This window comes from Canis lupus, chromosome 4, assembly GCF_011100685.1.
Source record: "Canis lupus familiaris isolate Mischka breed German Shepherd chromosome 4, alternate assembly UU_Cfam_GSD_1.0, whole genome shotgun sequence".
NCBI classification, from domain to species: Eukaryota; Metazoa; Chordata; class Mammalia; order Carnivora; family Canidae; genus Canis; species Canis lupus.
The window spans coordinates 20652574-20671532 of record NC_049225.1 but is presented as its reverse complement, the minus strand read 5'-3'; the positions used below and the strand labels follow the sequence as shown (position 1 = coordinate 20671532).

The 18959-nt window shown below is 36.8% G+C and overlaps 1 protein-coding gene, 1 long non-coding RNA gene, 1 other non-coding gene and 1 pseudogene across 9 annotated transcripts in view; 1 reads left to right on the top strand and 3 right to left on the bottom strand.

Moving 5' to 3' along the window:
* Positions 1 to 18959, top strand: part of LOC119871463 — a 105783-nt gene that overhangs the window by 38588 nt on the left and 48236 nt on the right. The gene's annotated exons all lie outside the window — the stretch shown is intronic.
* The window catches only part of CCAR1 (cell division cycle and apoptosis regulator 1), a 61914-nt gene that overhangs the window by 25720 nt on the left and 17235 nt on the right, over positions 1 to 18959 (bottom strand). For 6 of the 7 annotated variants that reach the window (XM_038534140.1, XM_038534143.1, XM_038534138.1 and 3 more), the window contains exons 3-13: positions 16901 to 17073; positions 16223 to 16267; positions 12072 to 12104; positions 8292 to 8485; positions 7303 to 7417; positions 6992 to 7184; positions 4916 to 5045; positions 4512 to 4673; positions 1492 to 1717; positions 906 to 1019; positions 195 to 361 (exon numbers count right to left, since the gene is read on the bottom strand). In XM_038534140.1, coding sequence (XP_038390068.1) covers positions 195 to 361; positions 906 to 1019; positions 1492 to 1717; positions 4512 to 4673; positions 4916 to 5045; positions 6992 to 7184; positions 7303 to 7417; positions 8292 to 8485; positions 12072 to 12104; positions 16223 to 16267; positions 16901 to 17073 — 1552 coding nt within the window. The remainder of the gene's footprint in view (positions 1 to 194; positions 362 to 905; positions 1020 to 1491; positions 1718 to 4511; positions 4674 to 4915; positions 5046 to 6991; positions 7185 to 7302; positions 7418 to 8291; positions 8486 to 12071; positions 12105 to 16222; positions 16268 to 16900; positions 17074 to 18959) is intronic. The other variant, XM_038534144.1, reaches the window with a different exon arrangement.
* LOC119871708 lies at positions 493 to 557 on the bottom strand. The gene has a single exon (XR_005358777.1). It is a non-coding gene; the product is annotated as a small nucleolar RNA SNORD98 (small nucleolar RNA).
* Positions 14894 to 15019, bottom strand: LOC119871730 (annotated as a pseudogene).

Below are 18959 nucleotides of genomic sequence, written 5' to 3'. Positions count from 1 at the left end.
TTAGTTCTTAATTCTTTTACCCCCCAAACATTTTTGGCACCAAATAAACTTTTGCTACAAATGGGGATTTTCCTTTGAGATTACCTGCATGATCAAGGTTGCTAAAATAAGGGGAAAGGGGAGGCTGACAGATAAGAACATCTATATAAACTAAGAAAAAAACGTTTCTAATCAGGAAATGAATTAGTACTTACCATTGTGTGCATACACTTAGATCAATGCCTGTCAGAGCCTTACAACAACGAATAGCAGTCTTAATCAACACAGAGGGATCTTTTTCTGGGTCTGGTCCATCCAACGAAGGAGACCAGTGGCCTCCAATGGCCATGGCTTCATCCTTGCCTTTCATGCCCACTAAAAACTAATTCAAAACAAAAAATCATTTACATATATAACGCAACTTGTCAAATTACAAATAAGATACTTGAAAAGGAAAGGTACAAACCTTTCCAATATCATTTTTACTACCTCTGGTATCTGTGAGTCAAGGAAGAGTTCAGTTCATCGTGTTCCACACTGCATTTCAGCAATGGAATAGGATTTATACATCATAACTCATCCTTCTAAAATATTTCTTCAGATAAAGAATTCTTTAAAGAAACAAGCTATAATTCACACTTTAAGAGAATCCAAAGATACACTAATAAATCCATTACCACTAAGATTTTACTGTGCTACAAATAGAACACCAAAATGACAGCTGAACACTAGTGAAATACAAATAAGATATACCCACGATCTGCAATGAAAAAGAATCTACATTATTAAATTCTGAGTGCCTTAACAGTAGAAAAATTAGTTATTAATTAGTAAGTTAAAATGTATTTTTAATTTTACACACACACACACACACAACTAAGCAAAGCAAATATACGCCTGAAGTTAAAATAAACGTTTCACTTTACCTTAACAAGTCTAGCAGGATGTTGAAATCCATCTCGAAGTTCTTGTGGGTCTTCAGCAAGAGCACATGACTTATGATACAAATCTTCCATACTAGGACTAGCCATCAGCATTACCTATTATAGTCAAATAATTCAATCCTGTCAAAAGTCTAAAGTAATGTAAAAAAATGAGAAGCACTACTAATTATCCTTACATATTAGATATCCAAAATTTTTTTATAAAAATGGAAAGTAAAACGCTACAGCAGAAATGGTATTAGATACTTCATATTAATGATAAAAGTTTTGTCAAGAAATGTTTCTTGATCAATGCTCTATAATAGCCAAAAACGATCCAACCATAAGCAATATACTGAATGTTACCCTGAAGACTAACATATATAAGGTATTCACCAACATCACATTTTATCTGAAGGTACCAGAAGTCACAGAACAGTCCAAAAAGCTCAGTAAAATCAACTTCATCTTCATGTTTTGAGTTTCAAAATGTTAAAGCAATAACCATAAATTTTACAGCTTAAGAGGCAAGACACGCTCTATGAGTAACTGCTCAGAAATTTTAGCTGTATTATCACAGAATACAAACCTTTGCACTGTATAAATGGTCAGCATCTGGTGGATCAAGAATGGCCATATTTTTTTCTAAGGACTCTACTTCTCTGTGCATTACATAGAAATTGCAGTAATTTCCCAGCTGAAATGGTCTTGACAAAGGGAAAGCATCCACCCATGTAAACTGAGCATCAAAAAAGTCACTAGGTATATATAAATTCTGATAACGGCGCCTTAGTTCCATCATGTCACAACTAGGACTGAAAAACAGACATAAGTAGTGAATAAATAGCCTTAATATCAAAGATTATACAAACATTCACTCCATTCTGCATCGAAATATATAATCTGACATGGTTAAAAGCCAGCTGAAAATGGTCAGAGTCAATTATTAATGAGCTACAGATTTGCAAAGAGCCATAGGAAACCTTATTTTCACAAATTGTCTAGTTACAGCTTTAAATAAATAACTGGTACCTAAGTGTTACCTTCATTTCTTTCCTCTTTGTGTGTAGCTTAAAATTCATTAGAGACCTGCTGAAATAACTTCAATACCAGCTCCAGAGAAGATAGGAACAAAAAGCAGTTCTACCTCAGTTGAAACTATGCATTTTTTTTAGAAAATTATAATTCATACACAATGGATAAAAATAAGGGACAAGAATGGTACCAAATGATGAGTATCCTCAATCAGGTTAATACAATGTGGAAAAAAAAAACTTTATAGTAATATCCTAGATCAAATATATTCAAAATTAAGTGCAAAAATCCACATGAAAGCTAAATCCAAATGTATTTTGGATTATCTAGCACCCCTCTACTTCTATCTCTCTGTTAATGAAGAAGATCCAGACCTGATTGTTTATTATGTAAAGAGGGTAAGTTTCATGCCTTTTAAATCTGGCATACTGATTTTTTTTTTAATAATTTTTATTTAATTATGATAGTCACAGAGAGAGAGAGAGAGAGAGAGGCAGAGACACAGGCAGAGGGAGAAGCAGGTTCCATGCACCAGGAGCCCGATGTGGGATTCGATCCTGGGTCTCCAAGATCGTGCCCTAGGCCAAAGGCAGGCGCCAAACCGCTGCGCTACCTAGGGATCCCTGATTTTTTTTTAAAGGATGATTTCCTTTTTGCTAAGAAGCAGGGCTTTTAAAGGAAAGGAACTCAAAGGTAAATCAATCTGGTAAAAGAACAAAGGATTTCTATTAAAAGTATAACAAAAAGGGGAAAACAATTTGTAAGATGAAAAGATAAATACATTATCTTTTTTATTACCTTCTTTCTTCAATTGTGTTTTTTTAAAGACAAGGGTATAAAATATGACTTAATATATTTGTAGGGGTATCTTTTTATTTGAAGCCTAAAAATAACAAATGTATAACAATAAACTTGTTAGGTACATTTGTAATAAGGTAAGATTCTGCTGTTAAAAAAAAGAAAATGTGTAAAGTAGGTATTAGAGGTTTGTGTTTTTTAAGTGTTGCAAACAAAGTGTAACAGTTTCTTAGTTTTCCATCACTAGTTGTGTTTTACCAGTATTTCCATCATTAGTTGTGTTTTACCAGTATTAAAACTACAATAAAACAATGTACAAATGAGTCATTTCTTGGCATACAGTCTTTTTTAACCACATTACGATAAAACAATCTTGATTTCCACAACTATCAATGAGAAAAGGTATTGATATTTTAAAATGATTTTTTTTGTAATGGGTTGATTTGATATTCTAGGAATTTATTTTGAAGTGATGAAATGAAACTGAAGGTCTAATTTGGAAGAAGATAGATAACTATTGAATTTATATCCTATCCATGACAATTCTCCCCAAAAGTAGCATTCCATACTGGAACAGTCTAGAGCAAAGATGCTCTCTCTATTCAATATGTTTGGGACTAGAGAAGTGTTTTTGGCTCTAATAAGTTACTCTGATATATGTAGCCTAAATATTTTAAAAATACAAGTAAACAGGAATAACAAGAAAAATATAAATTTGACCACACGACTAAATGACCATTAACTGTAACAATTAAGCAAAGTTACTAAGCAAGATTTTTTTTTGGCACTGAGTAGCTTAAGTAAATTACAGTGTTTTACCCAACTTACAAATGAATACACAGAAATTTAAATTTTTGATAGGTATTTTGAGTATTAATTACACTATTCTTTGTTGAAACACACTAATATTTCCTCAGGAGACTGAAGTGCATATAGTTATTTGTTCCCATGCTAAAGACCTTTAAACACTGCTTTTAATGATTCTTTTTTTTTTTTTAATGATTCATTTTTATTTTACTATTTGTTTTCTCTATTAATTTATCTCTTCACAACTGCCACTCCCAGGGCCTTTAAATAATTCTTCCTTTCCCTTAAGACTAAATTAGTCATTTTATCAATTTGCCATTTTATGAATTACAACTTTCAAGTTATTACCTGGCCATGACATCTCACCACCACCGTTAATTATGGAGTATCTACAACTGCTAAGATTGGATAAAGTGCTCTCTATATATGAATTCAATTTAACCTTAATAATTCACCTAGTTGATAAAATTCCGATTTTACAGGTTAAAGTAAGAAACTCTTAATAACTTGTCCATTACCTCTGACTCCAAAGGCTGAAAAATGTATTTACGCACATGTATTTATGTTCTATGTCTGTGACAGCATATGTAGGTCTATGTTGCTATCATGGTACAGTGTCACAACTAACTTTAAATAATTGGTCCATTTCATCATACACAATGGACTACCCATGGATTTAATAAAGTTATCAATAAATCTGGACCTTAAATGACTAACTTTAAGAAACAAATTAAAACAAGTTCATTACAGAGCAGCTGTCTTTTTTAATAGCTGTTATCTTTAATGAATATATGAAAATAATACACCCTTGCAAAAGACTCAATTCCTACTTCAAACTGCATTTCTGCCCTATGTAAACTAAAGATCACGAATGAAAGTTCTAAGAAAAATATCTCCATATATCCTACTAAATTAGACAAAATTACAGAGTTGGAAACTCAATAAAAACAATGAGGGAAAAGAACTTACCAATCTAAGGAAAATTTTGAAAACTGAACTGTGTAACGTGGAACAACACGTCGAACTCTCCGAGGTGATCGTTCTCTCTCTCTTCGAGGAGATCTCTCCCGGGAACGCTTTCTTTGAGGAGATCTTTCTCTGGATCTACGTCTTTCTCTCTCCCTTTCACGACTTAAAACAAAATTTTCTAAAATTACTAATATTGCCAGCATTACTGAAGAGTTATTTGATAAAATAAATATAATAGATAATATAAGCAAGATTCTCTAATATAGTTTAACAACTTCTAAAAATAGTACAATATGTGATACACAAACTCCCCCCATAACCATTTTGAAACATACAATTCGTGGCATTAAGTGCATTCACAATGTGCAACCATCACCACCATCAAAAGTATACTTTAAAAATACCTTCGGTCATCTTTTCTGTTAGGCACCTGATCCCCTCTATCATTCCTTCCTGAAAATCTGGATGGTGGATCTAATCTTCGTGCTGGTTGTGGCTGTGAAACTATACGGACAGGAGGCTGCAATAAACCAGCTTTAAAAGACAGAGAAAAAAATATTTTAGCTCAACTAAAAACATTACCTAGTTGAGTTTTACAACTAGAAAACTAGCTAGTATCTTAAGCTTTGTGGCCAGGTAGCAGACATCACTTGTATATTTGTATTTATTTTTTACAATCATTGAAAAATGCAAAAGCCATTTGGAGCTCAGGCGTCATGTAAACCAGCCATGGACCAAATCAAAGGGCTATAGTTTGAAATCCTTGATCCATAAACAATAAACCAAAGATTGCTGTACAATGAGGTATTCACAGGCTGCCAAACTATCATCCAAAGATTACCTATACATAAAGAATTCCTTATAATGGAGAGATCTCTACTCTGACCTAGTAATCACATTTAGCATCAATTAATGGAAGAAGTTGACATATACCTCCTAGTATCATGCAATAAAATTACAAAACATCACCTATAATGTGTTCTACCCAAAGCCTTTTTTTTTTTTTTTTTTTTTTTTTTTAAAGAGAGAGTGCACAAGTGAGTTATGGGTAGGGACAGAAGGTGAGGAGAAGAAAATCTTAAGCAGGTTCCTGAAGATACATGCCCCAGAGAAATCCAGGCACATTGCCCCTAAACAAATACGCAAGGACATTTATTGCTGCATCTTCTGAAACCAAAAAACTAGAAACAATCCTAATGTTTACCAGAGAACAGAATTGTAAATAAACTGTACAATATTCATACATATAATATTATCTAATAATGAAAATGAAGAATGAGCCAGATAGAAAAAATAGTATGAAAAACTTTTAGAACATAATGTTGAAAAAATTAAGTCCTACACAACTGTTTATATAAATGGAATCACACTATGTAAAATTCAAAGAGAGACAAATCTAAACTGTATTATGAGGATGCATATTTAGAGAGTAAAGCTATTATAAAAGTAAACTAGCAAAACTGTATTTTTTTACCCAAGTATTGATTAGATAGGTGTTTAGTAACTCATTACACTGTAATCTTTTTAATAATTTTGTTTTAAGTATGCAATTATTTTAATATAAGAGAAAATGCCACAAGTTAACATTTTTAAAAGTACTAATTAGGGGTGCCTGGGTGGCTCAGCCAGTTAAACATCTGACGCTTGATCTCAGCTCAGGTCAAGATCTCATAGTCATGACCCCCTCCATAGGGCTACACATTCAGTGGAGTCTGCTTGAGGTTCTTCCTCTCCTCTCCCTTTCCCTCTACCCTTCTCCCTATTCCTGTGCTAAGATAGATAAATTTTAAAACAAAAACTAGAAACAACTAATTAAGAATGCTGCTGTTAAGCCAAGGCTATCCTGTTAATGTTATTTCAATAAAAGTGTCCATAGTTTCAAATAATTTGCAAAGGAAAATGTAAAATACAGTTCATTTATGTCGTGCACTATAATTCCACAAATAATTTAAAGTTCTATTACCAGACAATATATATGTGAAATACCTGAGGTGGCCCAGTCGGTTATGTGAGCAACTCTATTATAGACTTTTGCTCAGGTCATGATCTCAGGATCCTGAAATCAAGCCCCAGCCAAATTGGGCTCACTGCTCAGTGGGATGTCTGTTGAAGATACTCTCTCCCCCTCTCTGCCACTCCCCCCACCCTCAAATTAAAAAATAAATAAATGAATAAAATGTTATATTTATATGACATTTTCTTCCATTACAGGTAAGATACCTAAAAGGACTTGGGATTAACAGTTCTGATTTTTAAGTTCACAAAGAGCATGTCTTTATAGAAGAGCAATAATATAAAAATACTTCCAAATAGCTACAGAAGTAAAAGTGGTATACACAAGATAGTTAAACTTCCTTTCAAGTATTCTGGAAATCCCTGCCCTTTATAATTAAAAGCATATTCTCCTTATTTTTAATAACTACACAGCTGTAAAAGTTATGTGTTAATCTGGAACAGGAAAGACACATTGTAAGTAATACCTTTTTGCTGTGGCTGCTGTAATAAAGGCTGCGGCTGAGTCTGCAATAATGGTGTAATAGAAGCTGCTGAGATCTGGGCCTGCAGCAGGGACTGGGGCTGGGGCTGAGCTTGAACACCAAATGTTGTCTGTGGAGCAATTGGCTGAAGTACAGCAGGAGGAGTCTTCAGTAAGGGTTGAGTTTGGGATTGATTCTTAACAAAAACAAAAACCAACCAAACAAAAATAAAATTAAATAGGAAGAAAACACTTTGAAAATTAGAGGACTGAATCACCACATTTCTATAACACCTAACTCAGTATTTTATATACCTGATTTGGTAGCGTTTGAATTCTTTGTGCATTCCATTTAAAAGGCATATTGGGATTATATGTAGCTTCAACCAATACTCTGTCACCCACTTGAGGGGTTTTCCCTTTGACAGCACTGGAAAAAAAGTTAAGTTAAATATACATATAATTAAGAGATTACTCAAAAAAAAAAAAAAACCCCACTTATATTTGTATTTTATCTAATGTAAACTATCTGAAAAGGAAATCTAAAAAGCCCCTTTAAAAAGTAGATATACCTCCTAGACTTCTTTAAAACTCACGTTTCACCCTCTCTAAAAAGTACAGGGTTTGAAGTGGAAGAAATAACTTTGCACCCCATATTCTACCAATATTGTGTCCGTCCTTCTTCAGTACTTTCTAACTTTAATAATCCAAGTGTAAGATTGATTTCCTTTGGGCTGTGGAGTGATAGGAGAAATGAAGATGGAAAACAGGAGACCCATTTTTAGAAAAATCTCATAATAATTAAATTTCCCAAAATGAAGTACTTCTAAGGCAGTTCATTAGGAATATAGTTGAAACATCCAAGGAAAATCTTTTTATGCAACCACCATTACAGTAACAAAATACTATTCTGAATGTTTGTCATTAATCATTCAATCCTACTCATTATTTTTTCAAATAAAAATGCTTTTTTAGTATATAGTGTCGTTAGATATGTCAAACAGAAGATTAAATTTTAAAAGGCACAGAACTATTTCAATCTCTAATCTGTCTGCCCATAAAGAGTTGGAAAAATTAACTCACTCCTATGAAACATGTATAAAGAATTCACCATAATTACTTTATTCAGTAACCAGAAGATATCTTCACTCATATTCTCCATCAAAAAAGGTTAGATAGAAATTAATACTAGATGATTAAAACAAAAAATTATACCAAAAACACAATCCTATGCCACAATTAGGCCTCATCAATACATTTCATGCTAAATACAGGCAGCATTTGCCAACACCTAATTAAGTTACCTAAGCTGAAAGAACACATCTTCATCCACAAATCCAAACGTATCATGTAGTTTTGTAACTACGCCTGTAAAAACACGCTGTTTCTGAGGTTGGGTTTGTTGCTGACTGGATCTTGGTGTGGGATATGATACAGTTATCTGTGCTGCAGGCTGAGGAGTAGACAGGCTAAGGCTTGTAGGCAGTGCAACCGCTGGCTACAAAACAAAATCAAGATCAACTTAAGCTAGTGATTTGATAGACTCTAGAAATTAAAAAATGACTGCTCTAACTCAAAATGCTAAAAATAACTTTTTTTAAAAGATTTTATTTATTTATTCATGATAGTCACAGAGAGAGAGAGAGAGAGAGAGGGGCAGAGACACAGGCAGAGGGAGAAGCAGGCTCCATGCAGTGAGCCCGACGTGGGACTCGATCCTGGGTCTCCAGGATCGCGCCCTGGGCCAAAGGCAAGCTCTAAACCAGGGATCCCCAAAATACTAAAAATAACTTATTTGAAGTTAGGAAACACACACGTACACCTTGAAGATGAAAATCAAGTCTCAAAAAAGCTTTTCTTTCCTTTAAATCTACCTCAACATTAAGTTCCTTCAAATGTTTTCACATATTATTCTAGGAAAAGAATATATACCATAGTGAAATGAGTTTTAAAAATACTGCAGGGAGCATCTGAGTGCCTTCATCGGTTGAGTGTCCAACTCTTCGGATAAGGTCATGATCTCAGAGTCATGAGATCAAGCCCCAATTTGGCTCTGTGCTCAACAAGGAGTTTATTTGGGATTCTTTATTCCCTCTCCCTTTGCCCTTCCGCACTTAAGCACAAATACACATCCTCTCTCTAAAATAAATAATGCAGGGGCACCTGGGTGGTTCAGTGGTTGAACATTTGCCTTTGACTCAGGTCATGATCCCAAATCCTGGGACTAATTCTCATATCAAGGTGCCTGCAGGGAGCCTGCTTCTTTCTCTGCTAATGTCCCTGCCCCTCTCTCTGTGTCTCTCATGACTGAATGAATAAATAAAATCTTTAAAAAACTTAAAAATAAAATAAAAGTGCATATTGGGTGGCCTGGGTGGCTCAGGCAGTTAAGCATCCGAACTTCATTTCTCAGGGTTGTGAGATCGAGACCGTCATCAGACTCATGTGCTGCGCATGGAGTCTGCTTACGATTCTCTCTCCTTGGGCAGCCTGGTGGCACAGCAGTTTAGCACCACCTGCAGCCAGGGGTGTGATCCTGGGGACCCGGGATCGAGTCCCACGCCGGGCTCCCTAAATGGAGCCTGCTTCTCCCTCTGCCTGTGTCTCTGCCTCTCTCTCTCTCATGAATAAATAAATAAAATATTAAAAACAAGAACAAAAACAAAAAACTATTCTCTCTCCTTCCTCCTGTGCTGCCCCCCCAAAATACTGCATATATTAGAGGTGCCTGGCTGGCTCACTCTTGGTCTTGGGGTTGTGGGTTTGAGCCCAAGATGGGAGTAGAGATTACTTAGAAAAAAGGAAAAGCAAGTGAATTTTAATTTTAGTCCCCTCTTAGAAATTCAAAACAATAGTGGCATAATACTCAGGAAAGTTCTGTATATGTGAAGTAAGTCAGAGAAAGACAAATATGTATGATCTCACTTACATGTGAAATCTAAAAGACAAAAAATTCACAGAAACAGAAAACAGATTTGGTGACTGCCAGAGGCATGGAGGGAGAAAAAAATGGGTGAAGTTTGTCAAAAAGCACAAATTTCTAGATAAGTAAGTTCTATGGATGTTATATACAGCATGATGACTATAATAATACTGTATTGTGGTTTTTTTTTTTTTTTTTAGATTTTATGTATTCATGAGAGACACACAGAGAGAGGCAGAGTCATAGGCAGAGAGAGAGAAGCAGGCTCCATGCAGGGAGCCCAATATGGGACTCAAACCCAGGACTCCAGGATCATGCCCTAGGCCAGAGGCAGGCGCTCAACCACACTGAATCACCCAGGCATCTCTGTGTTGTATATTTGAAAGCACTGACAAAGTAGCTCTTAAAAGTTCTCATCAGGAAAAAAATCTATAACTATGCAAGATGACTCATGTTAACTAAACTTATTATGGTAATTCATTTCACATCATATATATATAAATCGAATTATGTTGTACATCTTATATTAATATAGTCTTATGTATCAATTACTTTCTATAAAACTAAACAAATGAGAAAAATGTTACTTTCATTTATTTTCTGGCACAAACATAGCATATTACTGATGAAAACTTCTATACGTAAATAGTAATAAAACCATTAAAAAATAATCATCTGACTCTTCAAGACAAAACATGATGTTTTATGCTTGCCCAATAAATCAAGTCTCTTAATTTCTACAATTAAAAAAAAAAAAAAAAAAAAGCCAAATCCTAAATATAGTGAAAGGACTCAACATTTCTCAAACTAGGACCACACAATTATTTACTCATAAAATTTCTTTAACATCCTGACAATAATGACTTATGAGCACATACTAGGAAATGTTATTCTAAGAAAAGACTAATTTTTTTTTTGAAAAGACTAATTTTTATAGTTTTACTTAGTTTGGAAATCCTACTATTGGGAGATTAAGATTACAAGATCAGTGTCAGCTGATTTTGATTCCTTAACAAAACCAAAGTGAAGCTGACCTCTCAAGTGAAATTTTACAAAAATTAACACATTAAAGACTAAAATGGTATGAAAGGCTATAGACTACAAAACTTGTGTTCCTCAGCTACCTAAATTCTCTACCCATGGGACAATCACCAGTTATTATTACAGGTTCTGCTTCCTTTTTTATCATTTTCATAATATTTCAATTTAAGTCAGTAAACCATGGCTCTTTGGTCAAATCCAGCCCATAGCTTACAATTTTGTGATTTTTGTATAGTGTGAAATTAGTGATGGTTTTTCAAACTCTATTTATTTATTTTTAAAGATTATATTAGTTTATTTGAGAGAGTACAAGCAGGAGACTGGCAGGGGAAGAGGGATAAGCAGACTCCTTTCTGAGCAGGGAGCGTGACACGGGGCTCAATCCCAGGACCCTGAGATCATGACGTAAGTGGATAGTAAGACTCATACCTGACTGAAGTCATCTAAGTGACCTGTTTTATACTTTAAAATAATTGTTATAAATAATAAAACTTGCAACAGAGACTCTAAGTAGTCCACAACCTAAAGGAGCACTACACAGGGGCACCTGGGTGGCTGAATCGGTTAAGCCTGATTTGATTTTGTCTCAGGTCATGGTCTCAGGGTCAGGGATCGAGCCCCATATCAGGCTCTACACTTAGTGGAAGAATCTGTTTGTCCCTTTCTCTCTACTCTTCCCCCCCACATGCTCTCTCTCAAATAAATATATTTTTTTAAAAGTTCAAAAACATTTTAATGCTGCTAATGCTGGAAAAACTAAGCTAATAATGTAATACAATAGCTTCACCAACTAAGGTCAAGCTTAAAAGATATAACACCTAAAAAAAACTTTCCTAAAAATATCACCAATAATGAAAGTATAAATGCCAAAATCAGAATTAAGTTTAAAATAAGACCTCATATGTATTCAAACTAGATCACAACTGGATCTGCAATCAAAAACATTAAATACAAAAAAACAACATGCATTCCATCTTTAATTCCATGTATTGTTAAACTAATATGTGAACCAAACCAATATTCATCTTCAAACCCTGAAAGAAATACTTAACAGGAATAAAATTTTTTGGTCTATTCTTCATTCAGATATCCAAAAGGAATAATGTAATGCCAAACTAACCTGTGTTAAAAGAGTCTGCTGAGGTTGCTGTAACTGAAAATAGAATAAACAAACAAAAACAGGGAAGAAAAAGAAAAAGGTCAATCAAAATTGTTTCATAGATGCTCTCATTTAAAAAAATTCCTATTAAATGGGTACTTCATTTCTAATTAAGAAATATGGTGGAGGATTCCTGGATGCCTCAGGCAGTTAAGCATCTGCCTTTGGGTCATGTCATGATCCCGGGGTCCTGCAACCCAGCCCCGAGTCAGGTTCCCTGCTCAATGGGGAGTCTTCCTCTCCTTCTCCCTCTACCCCACACCCCCGCTGATCCTTTCTAACAACAACAACAAAAAATCTTAAACAAAAAAAAATATATATATCTATGGTAAAAGTAACAGAAGTGGGGTGCCTGGATGGCCCAGTGGTTGAGCGTCTGCCTTTGGTACAGGTCGTGATCCTAGGATTGAGTCCCACATCAGGCTCCCCATAGGGAGTCTGCTTCTCCTTCTACCTATGTTTCTGCCTCTCTGTGTCTCTCATGAATAAATAAACTTTTAAAAGAAATGATTAAAAAAAAAAGTAACAGAAATAATTATAGCCATTTCCTAGAAGTATTTCTGATTGCAGACCTGATATATAACTAACTTGTTCAATGGGGCACCTGGCTGGCTCAAGTCAGTAGAGCATGTGACTACTATTCTCTGTGCTGTGAGTTTGGGCATAGAGATTATTAAATATAAAATATTTTTTAAAAACCAAAAAAACCAAACTCATCCAATAAAAAAATTGATGTTTTATCTTATTTCATAGGGATAACACACACACACACACACACACACACACACACACACAATCAACCAAGTCCCTAGATGGGAAAATTTCCAGTACTGACATATTAGTCACCATGCTGCAAATGATTATCATCAGTATGCTATTTGCATCAAAAATATCATTGGGGAGGGGCTCCTGGGTAGCTCAGTCTGTTGAAGTGTTTGCCTTCTGCTCAGGTCATGATCCCAGGTTCTGGGATCGAGCTGCGCATCAGGCTCCCTGCTCAGTTGGGAGTCGGCTTCACCCTCTCCTGGCCTATTCACTCAGTTATATGCTCTCTTACTCACTCTCACTCATGCTCTCTCAAATAAGTAAATAAAATCTTTTTTTTTTTTTTTTTTTTTTTTTTTTTTTTTTTTTTTTTTTTTTACAGATTTTATTTATTTATTCATGAGAGGCACACAGACAGAGGCAGAGACATAGGCAGAGGGAGAAGTGAGCTCCTTGCAGGGAGCTCAATGTGGGTCTCGATCCCAGAACTTTGGGATCACGCCCTGAGCTGAAGGCAGACACCCAACTGCTGAGCCATCCAGGCATCCCAATAAATAAAATCTTAAAAAAAAAAAAAAAAAAAAATCATTGGCTCTATAAATGATATATCCAATTATGTGGTTAGCACCAAAATATATAAAGAACACACAAAATCTTATATCAAAAAACAAACCAATTAAAAAATGGGCCGGGGGCAGCCTGGGTGGCTCAGCAGTTTAGTGCCACCTTTGGCCCAGGGTGTTAACTTAGAGTACTGGGATAGAGTTCCGCATTGGGCTCCCTGCATGGAGCCTGCTTCTACCTCTGCTTGTGTCTCTGCTTCTTTTTCTCTCTGCCTCTCATGAATAAATAAATATTTTTTAAAAATTAAAAATTAAAAACTTAAAAACGGGCCAGGGGGCGGGGACCTGGGTGGCTCAGTGGTTGAGCGGCTGTCTTTGGCTCAGGTCATGATCCCAGGATTCTGGGATCGAGCTCCACATCAGGCTCCGTGCTTCTCTCTCCCTGTGCCTCTTCACTCACTTATGTACTCTCTCTCAAATAAATACAAAAATAATAAAAATAAAAATAAAAGTAAAAAAAATCATTGGCTCTATAAATGATACTCAATAAAAGGTTAAAACCCAAATTATAAAGAAAATATATAAAATCTTACATCAAAAGCCTCTCTCTGTGTATCTCTCATGAATAAATAAAAATCTTAAAAAACAAAAACAAAAAAAAGGCCAGAGGGAACTGAATAGACACTGTTCCTAAAAAGACATACAGATGGGAAAAGAGAAACATGAAAAGATGCTCAACATCATGCATCACCAACAAAATGCAAATCAAAACCACAATGAAGCATCATCTCACACCTGTCAGAATAGCTAAAATCAAAAACACAAGTAACAAGTGTTGGTACGAATGTGGAGAAAAAGGAAACTTCATGTACTTTTGGTGGAATGTAAATTGGTACAGCCACTGTGGAAAATAGTATGGAGGTTCCTCATAGAATCAAAAATAGAAATACCATATAACCCAATTAATACCACCACCATTGGAATATATGGACCCCTATGTTTACTGCAGCATTATTTACAATAGCCAAAACATGGAAGCAACCTAACTGTCCATCAGTAGACAAGTAGATAAGGAAAACCTAGTGCATACACACACACATACACACACACACTCTGGGAGATTACAATATTACACAGCTATAAAAAGGATCAGATTGTGCTATTTGAGACAATAGAGATGGACCTAGAAGGTATTATGCTAAGTGAAATAAGACTGAGAAAGACAAATGCCATATGATTCCACTCATAAGTAGAATCTTAAGAGAAACAAAATGGATGCCTAGGTGGCTCGGTTGGTTGAGCATTGGCCTTTGGCTCACATCAGATCTTGGGGTCCTAGGATCCAGCCCTGAGTCAGACTCCCCACTCAGCAGGGAATCTGCATAATCCTCTTTCTCTGAATCCCCAATAAATAAATAAATAAAATCTTAAACACACACACACACACACACACACACACACAGTAAAAAATAAAGATTCACAGAGCACCTGGCTGGGTCAGTCAGTAGAAAAGTTTTCAATTAGCAATAAGCGCACCTTGGAAAAACCTCATTGGCTACGATACTGCCACTGTGCAAAGCTGGGTCAGTCAGTAGAGCATGTGACTCTTGTCAGTGTTGGGAGTTTAAGCCCCACACTGGACGGAGAACTTACATTTAAAAAACTTAAAATAAAAATAGGGTGCTTGAGGTGACTCAGTCAAGAGTCGATTCTTGATTTTGGCTCAGGTTATGATCTCAGGGTCCTGAGAATGAGCCCCGCCTCGGGGCCTCAGGCTCCAAGCCAGATGTGAAGCCTGCTTAAGAGTCTCTCTCTCTCCCTCTCCCCACCCCTGCACACTGTCTTTCTAAAAAATAAAATAAAATAAAGGCTCAAAGCCAATGACCTAACTAGAGTTAAAGCTTCAAATGGGAAAAAGGATCTTATAATTTTCACAGGTGATCTAGTACAGCATAGTAGAGCTATATGTTCCAGACAGAACTGGGCTGTATTCACTGTATTCAGTAATACAGAAATTCTTTCTAGGTTATCCTCTGCATGCTTTCTTAGAAACATGTAACGGGGCACCTACTAGGCAGCTCAGTATGTTAAGAGTCTGCTTTTGGGGGATCCCTGGGTGGCTCAGCGGTTTGGCGCCTGCCTTTGGACCAGGGTGTGATCCTGGAGTCCCGGGATCAAGACCCACATCAGGCTCCATGCATGGAGCCTGCTTCTCCCTCTGCCTGTGTCTCTGCCTCTCTCTCTCTCTCTCTCTCTGTCTGTGTCTCTCATGAATAAATAAATAAAATATTAAAAAAAAAAAGTCTGCTTTTGGCTCCGGTTGTGATACCGGGGGCCTAGAATCGAGCCTCACATGTGGCTCCCTGCTCAGCGGGGAATCAGGAGGGAAGTCTGCTTCTCCTTCTCTCTGTTCCTCCTCTCCGCTTATGCTTGAGCAAGTGCACATCTGCTTCTCCTTCTCTCTGTTCCTCCTCTCTGCTTATGCTTGAGCAAGTGCACATCTCTCTTACTCTCTCTCAAATAAATGAATGAATCTTTAAAAACAGAAACAAACAAACATGTGACAAAGACTGACTGCTACTTGATGATTTGGGGTTTTAGGACCTCTCTTCTACCTTCCTTTTACTTGGAGACCTTCCTTTTTGCCTACCTCATTTAGCCCACCTCCAAATAATTCAAATCATACATTACTATACCTGACAGGAGATGAAATCTATATATATTGAATCTGGGACAAATGATTTTCTTTAAATCACTTTTTAAATATAGAATATATAAACTAACCTGTTGTTGCACACTATACAAGGCCTGCTGAGGTTGTGAATATTGCTGGAAAAAAAAGATTTTTCAAAGAAAAGTATGGATGTCAGTTTTATTCATTTTCAAGAAGTGATATATATACATACAAAAACATAAAAGTCACACTTAACAAAGAACTTTTCTGGAACTAAACTTCACCAAAAATAAGCAAAAGAGTGATTTCTTACACTCTGGGATTCATGAAGAACTGAATTTTGTTCAAATAATTTAAGGTGTAAGAACTGCCTGTTTTAAGAATTTAAGAATTTTGACCATGCAATTGCACTGTTCTATATGTCTTAGGCATATATAGTTCCTATTACCTATAAAACAATAAGCATAATAAAAATACAAAATTATTGTGGCACCTGGATGGTACAGTCAGTTAAGCGTCTGACTCTTGGTTTCAGCTAAGGTCATGATCTCGGGGTCCTGGAATCCAGCCCCACCTCAGGCATTGTGCTCAGCACGCAGTATACTTCAGGTTGATTCTCCCTCCCTCTGCCTCTCATTCTGCTCATGCGAAAGCACGTGCACTCTCCCTCCCTCTAATAAAGAAATCTTAAAAAGAAACCCTAAAATTATTAATTCTTAAAAATTATTATCTAGCTACTCAGATAGGACAGTTTAATATACACATCTTGAAACACAATAAAGACTCACCTGTTGCAATGCAGCTGCAGCAGCTGCAGCCTGTTGCTGCAAGGCTGCAGTCTGAGTTAACTGATAGTTTGCTGGAGTTTGTGTGGTCAGGCCTGCTGCTGCTAATGCGGTTTGCTGTGTATAAATGGTAGGAGATGCTCCAAGGAGTGATGGCTGTTGGACACCCAATGCAGCTAAAATGAGATTAAAGAGAAAAAAAGCATTATTTGGATCCAGTCTAGGAATTTTCCATAAGTGCTTAGCTATAAATTATGTCCTGCCATTGTTTAGTAAAAACCTAAAGCAAAATTCCAGTAATGCTTATTAAATTTAACTGATTCATGTACCTCCCTAGATCCCAGTGGCTTTATTTTTTAAAGATTTTATTTATTTATTCATGAGAGACACAGAGAGAGGGAGAGGCAGAGAGACATAGGCAAAGGAAGAAGCAGGCTCCATGCAGGGAGCCTGATTCAGGACTCGATCCCAGGTCTGAGCCAAATGCAAATGCTCAACCGTTAAGCCACCCAGGTATCCCGATCCCAGTGGCTTTATACTAAATGTCATAACAGATACAGAAAAACACTATTTTATAAAATTAAACTACATAATGACCATAACCAACCTTACCTAGACCAAGAGCCTAAATTGCTCTCAAGAAGTATTTTTAGCAGGATCCCTGGGTGGCTCAGCGGTTTAGCGCCCGCCTGTGGCCCAGGGCACAATTCTGGAGTCCCGGGATCAAGCCCCACATCAGGCTCCCTGCATGGAGCCTGCTTCTCCCTCTGCCTGTGTCTCTGCCTCTCTCTGTGTGTCTCTCATGAATGAATAAATAAAATCTTAAAAAAAAAAAAGTATTTTTAGGAAAAAGCAGAAAATAAATGGTCTTATTTTAATAATCTGGGATCCCTGGGTAGAGCAGCGGTTTGGCGCCTGCCTTTGGCCCAGGGCGCAATCCTGGAGACCAGGGATCAGGTCCCACGTTGGGCTCCCAGTGCATGGAGCCTGCTTCTCCCTCTGCCTGTGTCTCTGCCTCTCTCTCTCTCTCTGTGACTATCATGAATCAATAAAAATTAAAAAAAAAAAAAAATCTAGAATTTACTGTTTTATCTTCAAGTAGATGAGAATCCTATATTGAAGACAGTGTTGCTGAAAGTGATCTACCCTAAAATCTTCCATTGGACGGAATTTTCATATACTTCTACTCTGCATTAAAAATTTCAAAACTGAGATGCCTCGGTGGCTGAGCCACACCTGGGTGGCTCAGCAGTTGAGCATCTGCCTTCAGTTTAGGGCATGATCCTGGGTACAGGGATCGAGTTCCGCACTGAACTCCCTAGGAGGAGCCTGCTTCTCCTTCTGCCTGTGTTTCTGCCTCTCTCTCTCTCTCTGTGTCTCTCATGAATAAATAAACAAATAATCTTACAATAAAAAAAAAATTTCAGGGCAGCCCAGGTGGCTCAGCGGGTTAGTGCCGCCTCTGGCCCAGGGCCTGATCCTGGAGACCTGGGATCAAGTCCCATGTCAGGCTCCCTTCATGGAGCCTGCTTCTCTCTCTGCCTGTGTTTCTGCCTCTCTGTGTCTCTCATGAATAAATAAATAAAATCTTGAAAAATATATATAGGGACGCCTGGGTGGCTTAGCAGTTGAGTGTCTGCCTTCCGCCCAGGGCGTGATCCTGGAGACCCGGGATCAAGTCCCACATCGGGCTTCCTGCATGGAGCCTGCTTCTTTCTCCCTCTGCCTGTGTCTCTGCCTCTCTCTGTGTGTTTCTCACAAATAAATAAATAAAATCTTAAAAAAAAAAAAAAAGAAAAAATATAAATATGAATAAAAATTTTTAAAACTTTAGGGGTAGCCTGGGTGACTCACTTGGTTAAGTGTCTGCCTTCGGCTCAGGTCAGGATCTCAGGGTCCTAGGATAGAGCCCCACCTCAGGCTTTCTGCTCAGTGGGGAGTCTGCTTCTCACTCCCTTGGAGCACTTTTCCTCTCTCTCTTTCTCCCCCTCTCAAATAAATAAAATCTTAATAAAAAAAAAAATGGGGGGGACTCCTGGGTGGCTCAGCGGTTGAGCATCTG